The sequence below is a fragment of the Poecilia reticulata genome, linkage group LG14 (assembly GCF_000633615.1).
Source record: "Poecilia reticulata strain Guanapo linkage group LG14, Guppy_female_1.0+MT, whole genome shotgun sequence".
NCBI classification, from domain to species: Eukaryota; Metazoa; Chordata; class Actinopteri; order Cyprinodontiformes; family Poeciliidae; genus Poecilia; species Poecilia reticulata.
This window is the reverse complement of record NC_024344.1, coordinates 26,642,856-26,650,455: the sequence shown is the minus strand read 5'-3', so window position 1 is coordinate 26,650,455 and position 7,600 is coordinate 26,642,856. Positions and strand designations below refer to the sequence as shown.

At 39.4% G+C, this 7,600-nt stretch overlaps 1 protein-coding gene across 1 annotated transcript in view; it reads right to left on the bottom strand.

The window, feature by feature from the left end:
• The window catches only part of hlcs (holocarboxylase synthetase (biotin-(proprionyl-CoA-carboxylase (ATP-hydrolysing)) ligase)), a 40,984-nt gene extending 35,988 nt beyond the window's left edge, over positions 1-4,996 (bottom strand). The window contains exons 1-4 of the mRNA XM_008428654.2: positions 4,378-4,996; positions 2,974-3,105; positions 2,185-2,347; positions 370-1,358 (exon numbers count right to left, since the gene is read on the bottom strand). Coding sequence (XP_008426876.1) covers positions 370-1,358; positions 2,185-2,347; positions 2,974-3,105; positions 4,378-4,659 — 1,566 coding nt within the window. The 5' untranslated portion in view covers positions 4,660-4,996. The remainder of the gene's footprint in view (positions 1-369; positions 1,359-2,184; positions 2,348-2,973; positions 3,106-4,377) is intronic.
• Positions 4,997-7,600: the final 2,604 nt, after the last annotated feature.

The following is a 7,600-nucleotide window of genomic DNA, read 5'->3' as shown; positions in this document are numbered from 1 at the left end:
CATCCATCCATCCATCCATTTTCTTTCACCCTTGTCCCTCAGTGGGGTCGGGAGGGTTGCTGGTGCCTATCTCCAGCTGACGTTCCGGGCGAGAGGCGGGGTACACTCTGGACAGGTCCAAAAGATGAATGTGATTCTCCTAAAAGTGTCGGACGGGGATTGTGAACAGGAGCTTTGGGAGCTTCTCTTGTACATTTTGAAAAATGTTTTTTTTCAAAATGTAAAAACACGTTTTACATTTTGCATTTTAAAGCTCCACTTCCAACCCGTTCCAATAAAGCAGCATAAAATCTGAAAACATGTAACTGTTGTCCTGGTGTTAAAATTTGTACCATTAACATTTGGACTCCTTATGTATAATATCTTTACCTGACAGAAGACAGCTTCCCCGCCGTCGGCTCCATGAGTTAGCCTGACAATAACCATTTCTCTCTGGTTGGCGACGTCACTTCTCAGCTCCCCCCAGAGCTCCACTTCCCCTCCTCCCTGAGGATCCCGAATGTAGACCTTTCCACTTGTCAGAATGGTTGCTTCCAGCTCTGTGCTGTCTTCTCTGGTGAAGATCAACTTCCTACACTGGAGGCATTGTCCTTCCTTAACTTCCAGATGGAGACCTGCCGGGCACAAAGCGGAACCCAGCCCTAGCACCTTCCCACCCTTGCTTAAGTAAGTAAGAAAGCGAGTCTGAAGCTCAGCAGTCAAGGATTCCTCTTCCGCCAAAACCAGGAGCCTGGTGTTGTCCAGCCATGGGTCACTTAGCGCTTGTTCTTGCAGGAGGGGATAAATAGTGTTGTTTTCCACATTTATGCAGTCTAACAAAAGATGATGAATTGCTTGGAAACGTTCCTCACATCCACCTGTGTACACAAGAATGTTTGGCGCTTTTCCAAAAAACCCAGTAGAATCATGTTCTAGTTCAGCCAGACACCCGTCCACACTATCCAGCCCCACAGAGGTGTCATCAGGTAGATCTGGAATGTTCTCAGCTGAGGCATATTTCACAGAGAGGATGGTGCTGTTCTCCAGTTCTAAGCATTCATGGCAGCTGGAGAGATGAAGGTGGTGTCCATAGCCCTCCATGTGGTGATGATGGGATTCCAAATGAACAGTTTGAGAGTTGGGCAGAGGCTCTGATCCCCGCCGCTCCTGCAGCCTCTTCTTCACCTCAGGGGGTAGCAGGAGACTACCTTTTCGGAAGTGCAGATTCTGTTGGTCAGCAGGCAACAGCTGAGAGAATGACTCGGAGAGGCCCTCCTCAGGAGTAGTGGACGAAAGTAAGAGCGCCTCCACAGGTTGTGGCCTCTCAAGACACTGCCGTTCCAACACCTTACTGAGAGTGCTTTCTTGGAGCAAAACAGCTATATGGAAAAAGCCAAAATCCACCAAACATAGTCAGTCATATGACATATTGATATTCAATAGAATAAATTAAGATGGGGACATTTAAAGATATGATACAAAATATATTTTCTTTTTATCGTCAGGTTAGATTTCAAACATGGATGCTTCCTAAAACAATATTTAGGTTCTTTCAGCAGAAATACAAAAAAGTGAGCAAAAAAATGTGTGAAAGTCTTGTTCACTTGTTTTCTTTTTAACCGCCTAAGAATCAGCAAAAATAATTTAGCTTTCCAGCCAACAAGACGTTGAACAAGTCACTAAAGTAACAACGCTTCAGGCAGACAATTCTTTCAGCCAACATCAAGATAAAATGAGAATCCTACTGACACACAACTCTGTGGTCATTTACAAACCACAGTAATGAGTTCAGTAATGAGTTAGTGTCATTACTGAAAAATCTCTGTATTAATGGCATGTTAATGGCTTTAAGTTCAGCTTCCTTCTGTCAGACTAATGGAAAACACTTTGACATGTGACATTTTTACTGGTCATAAACAACCAAGTTAGATTTTGTAGAATAAACATCTTCATACTCATAAAGGTAAATTGGAGCTGACAAGCTGAGTTAGTGAAAACTAGTTGTTTTTCACACCTTAACAATAAATATCCCCAATACACCTGATAAAAACTATAATTACTGACCTGCCTTGAACATTACCACCAGTATGCCAATCAAGTCTTACTCATGTTGCACAGACATCACTCTGACAGCTTATTTTTTCATGTGGTAATTCTCTTCTGTAACTAGTGGCTGATGACAAAATGCAGTGAAGGGCAACATACGGATTATCTTTGAAGGCACCAGTCCACTGTCCAGTTGAAGGCGATCTTCGATAAAAGCGACCCCAAGACGGCTGAAGTTATCTAGACTAGTCTGTGCCACCGCCCTGAATGGCTGGTCCGGGCTGAAGGCCAGGGGGAAACAGTAATCAGACCACTTCAGCACCTGCATATAAAAAAAACCCAACATGAATGCTATTACTCCTTCATACACAATAAAATCTAATTGAATTGTTTCCTAACACAAAAATTTACAATTTAAATCAAATCAAAAATACTTTATCCCAAAGGGGAAATTAAATGTTATAACTTATATCATCAAAGAATCTTCAAGCAGTTGGTGATGCTGTAGGCAGGAAAGATCTCTAATAGCAGTCAATCTTGCAGCAAATCTGAAGAGGCCTTTGACTAAGACTATGACAGTCTTGTGACTGTCATAACATGTTAACAGCTGAATTTTGGGAAAGCAGAGAATATTCCACAGTAACCTGTCCTGGGGGCCATCATCAGTTATTAGCAAACACTGCTAATCCACCGCTTTTGCTGCTCCTATTTAAATCTGTCTGGCCATATTAGTTAGAAAGCCAGGCAGAGTGCCATCCTTACTTATTTAATAAAAAACTAATCATCTTTGCATTTTATTGTTCTTTTGGTAGTAGAAGAATTTTTTCTTTTTCCTTTTTTTCCTCATCATTTCAACTTTCTTAACCCTTTGAATTCATTTTTCAGGTAACCTACTTATCCACATGTTCTTGTCACGTAACTTTTAAATTTGAAAGATGTGGAGCTTACTTGCTTATTTGTTGCAGGAGGATATCCTACTTGGTTCTCTGCAGCTTCTATTATGAATGAAATATTATCTATTTGTTGAGCATCAACTAAAGAGGATCCAAGAACAGTCCATTGGCTGAGGTCATCACACTCCTGGGGGAACATCACAGGAAGGAATAATGAGGATTATTCCAGAATTTTGGCAAGTGAATGTAGACACATTGCCAGAAAAAAGAGCCTTGCAAAACAATTCACATCCATTAAATCTTCAGAGTTTGTGATGTTACAACTACAACCTACAATGTATTTTATCATGTTTTAATGTTTACACACCAACAACAAAGTGGCTTCCAACAGAAGAGGAAGAAAAATGAATCTGTGTTTTGAAAAAAAAAAACCCACAAATGTGAATAGCTTTGTAAAGACACTGTAGCTTGAGACAACCAGATGTTAATAGGAAATACATTTATTTCCATTACAACAAATGTCAACTAAATTTCAAGTGGAGTATTAATGTCTTACATGGCAGTTGTATCAACTTGTCCAAGTGAAGCAGCCTCTCTACACAGCTAACTGGATGGTTTATCTCTATAAACTGATTTTTAAGTCATCTCCGGGTATATGCAACAGTCTAATAACATTTAAATCAGACTACAAACATGGGAATGTCTAAGTTAAATCCAAATGATAAAAAATTGGATTATGAATGGATGCTGCTATGCAACAATTATTCTTCATAAGTGATCTTTTTTTGTAAAGATTAAACAATAACCACCGCATCGATGTTTAGGATTTAACCGAAGCCAAAAGCCTAAAACAGTATTAAAACAATCAAGGAAAGGTGCCTGTATAAAACCACTATCGTGTACAGAGTGACAGGGGTTTAAGCAAATAATGAAGACATATGAAACGCGTGGAAGACAGATCTGAATATGGTGTATGTGAACAAATAATTACAGAAGAAAATTCTGAAAATCATTCCAGCTTTCCAGTTGTTTTTATGCATCTACAGCAACAAATATGTCTAAAGTGACTCGGGATTTTTCATGGTCACTGAGCCATCAGTATTTACATAAATATAAAAACAAGTACAATATTCAATGAAAATAATGCGCTTGGATTTTTCGGCGCTAATTTCAGCAAAATCTCTAAGCCTTTAGCTGACGATTACCAAATAAGCTGAGCATTAAGAAGACATTGATTTGCTCTGTAAAAAGTTTGGTAAACTTATAAGTTTACATTTTGAAGTACTGAATGTTTCTGGACTAATCTTGTGACCCATACCCCTGTGGAAAACACACTTTACTTTCTCCACTTGCTGTGTTCTCCATGAATGCAGAAGATTCTTGCGTGTTTCCTCCCCCTCTCAAGAACATGAAGGGGGAAAAAAGCGACCTGTGTTCCAGCTAAGCTCACATGTCTAACCTGAGCCTCCGTGACATAGACGGCCTTGTCTCCGAGCTGGAGGAAAACATTATCCTCGGGAGGAAACAGCTGCTGGGAATGTGGAGCGGCTGTGTGGAGTCCTGGGGGCGGTGCTGTAGGGGGCGCAGAGCCCGAGCTGGAGCCGGAACAGAAGGTGAGACAGAGGCTGTTCTTCCTGCTTCTCAGCCTGGACAGACTGTTGCGGATCAGCACCGAGTAACACTTGTGAAAACGGACCCACATATAGACGTAACACAGAGTTATTAACATTTTATCCACCATGCGCCGCTTTTCTATTAAGTTTTGCTATCATATTGATTCCCTTCAATGACATCAATCCAAATCTAGTCTCTAAGCCCACAGAAACGGAGTAATACCGCCATAACCTTGAAAGGAAGCGAAGCAAAGTCCGCCTACTCTTCTTCTGTTGTTTATTAGCAGGTGACGTCTTCTTCTTCTTTTTTTTAAATTGATCTTTATTGACATACAGAATACATAACAGTACAAACATACCATACATTGTTGTAAAATGACCGCCAGGGGTTTACAGAAACTGAGAAATCACCATAACATTACGTAAATGCATTAAACAGAGAACATAAACAACATTTTAATAGCTTCTTCTTCTTCTTCTTCTTCTTCTTCTTCTCATAAAAGGGGATAGACCATAGACATAATATAAGAGTAGACCCCGCATTGGCTGCTCCGGCGCAGGAAATACGGCGGCCATCTTGGAGCGGTCCACCACTCCACTCAGCATAATGTGTTTAAAAGGCACAACGCATAATCGATCATAACACACTTTTGGAAACCATATTCAAACATCTATCAAAGCTAAATTTTTAAACAACATATGTTTTAAGTATGTTTTTAACATATAGTTCAGCATATTTAAATATGCTTAGTGGCTATAACAATAGAATAGGAATGGAATATTCTGATATTGATGTATGATGAGCATATTACAAAGCACACAGCCATTAATAATTTATTTAATAAATTATTTAGTAATATCAATACATATTTATATAAATATACAAACACAAATAAATAATGATTAATACTGAATAATATATATTGGATACATGTTTATATGTATGTGTATTAGAGGTGTGCCGATCGATCGGTCACCGATCATAATCGGCCGATTTTCGTGAAAAAGTGCACGATCGGTGATCGGCGATCATTGGCTCTTGTTGCCGATACCGATCACCTGCATCTCATTTCTCAGCCTGCCTGTGCAGCTGGTCTCCTCTTTCCTTCACTCTGCACAAAACGCGCAGCAACAAATCCTAAGCGATGTGGAACTATAACGCACTGAGTGAATGGGGAAGTTTGCGTGTTGCGGCGGAAAATTGAAGCACGTCAAAATGCATCAACACAACGAAGCTAATACGACAAAAACAATGCCATACTTGACGGAGTTTGGCTACATCGAGGCTCACTGCAGTAAAAAAGACATATGGAGGATCAGATAGCAGGTAAAGCAGCGCACAGCTACAAACACTCACCCGGATTAGCATGACGGTCAGAAAGCTAAACAAATAACGCGCAAAATTATTTAAGTCTTCAAGCGGCGATATAAGACGCTGGTGCTGATCTTGCTGTTGAACCGCTGCTACGTGCTACAGGTAGTAATATTTCACAGACGGAGCGCCGCTTCTGCTCCACCTGGTAGTGACTCTCACACCGAACCTCTGCTTAAAGCTGCAGCATCTAACCTAAAAATACATTTTACATACGTATTAAAACTTTCGCTGTCCTAACATGAGACAGATAATCTCTAAAAAAATAATCTATCTCCTCCCTGCTCTGCATAATTACTCCGCTCAGTCAGAAACAGCCACTCAGAACTAGCAGTAATCACCTAGCCGCCATGCTATCAGGAAGTTTTCATTCAGTAACTGGATTGTTTATTGTAATGAAACCTGTATTTGCCTTTGAATGTTAAGTTTTATACTTGAATTTTTTTGGCAATGTTGAGAGGTTTTATTTTGGCTCTTTGCATTATTTAGCCTCTTCAGAGCCTTCATATGTTATCAGTCTGTTAAAGATGGTATTATTGATAGCAGCACAATTTGCAGAATGCCTGTTTTGTTTAGTTTTCTTCTTGGAAAAAGTTATTAAAAATAAGTTTTGTCTAAATTAAGGTGAATTCATGGGTCCTTTTTCCATATAATGTAACCGGTAGTGTTTATGATAAAAAAAAATAATAGTAATAATTATGTGATCGGTATCGGTGATCGGCCCTCATGGATGATCGGTATCGGCAGGAAAAAACCTGATCGGCACATCTCTAATGTAATATGTAATACATACATATATATAGATATATGTATATGTTTTTCAGCCGACGAGTTCTAGCTTCAGAGTGATTCAGCAGCTGAGATTGAGTCCAAAATCCAATGCGAGACTCATCCGTGCTGCAGTGAATCCGTCTCTCTTTAAAGATATTTCCCTCTTCTTCCTCACATCGTGTCTTTATGAAAACTTCAAAACAAAAACGGAAGATTTGGGAGCTATCTTACTTTTGACAGAGTGAGAGAATTACATATAAATAATAGTCTTTACCACCTATGTAAACTTTGCTGGTGAATGTTATAACACATAATAAGTTTTATAATATAAGTTACATTGTTTCATTTCTAATGTAGGTTATTGTGTTAGATAATCTAAGTCAATGTTAGAGAATAATAATTATTTTTTTTAGATTTACTGAATCACAGTTAGCCTTCATAGTGGAGCTGAACCCCGGTATTACACCAAGCACTTGTTAAGGAAGAATTTTTATATTACAATTAAATTTAGCAAAACTCTGGCTCTGATTCTTCCTTTTGATCCCAGGTTCTCTCGCATGGCCACGTGTGGGGACAAAAACACAACAATGCGTGTTGACGTCACAGAATTACAGAATTTAATCCAATCAGAAGAAAGTAYAAGATAGTACAGGAAACTGAAGAAACACAGATACAAACATTGTTACCTGAGACAAGAAGACAAAGAAATATCAAGGATGTCCTTGGAGAAAGAGCTGGTGCAGAAGTAAAATAAATCAGCTTTTTTCTAAATTGTTTCCCTTGTGCACAAACTTTTATACCTGTAGGTGTGTTTTTCTCTTAATGTATTCTCCTTGGGCTGCCACCTTATCGTGGTGGAGGGGTTTGAGTGTCCCAATGATCCTAGGAGCTATGCTGTCTGGGGCTTTATGCCCCTGGTAGGGTCA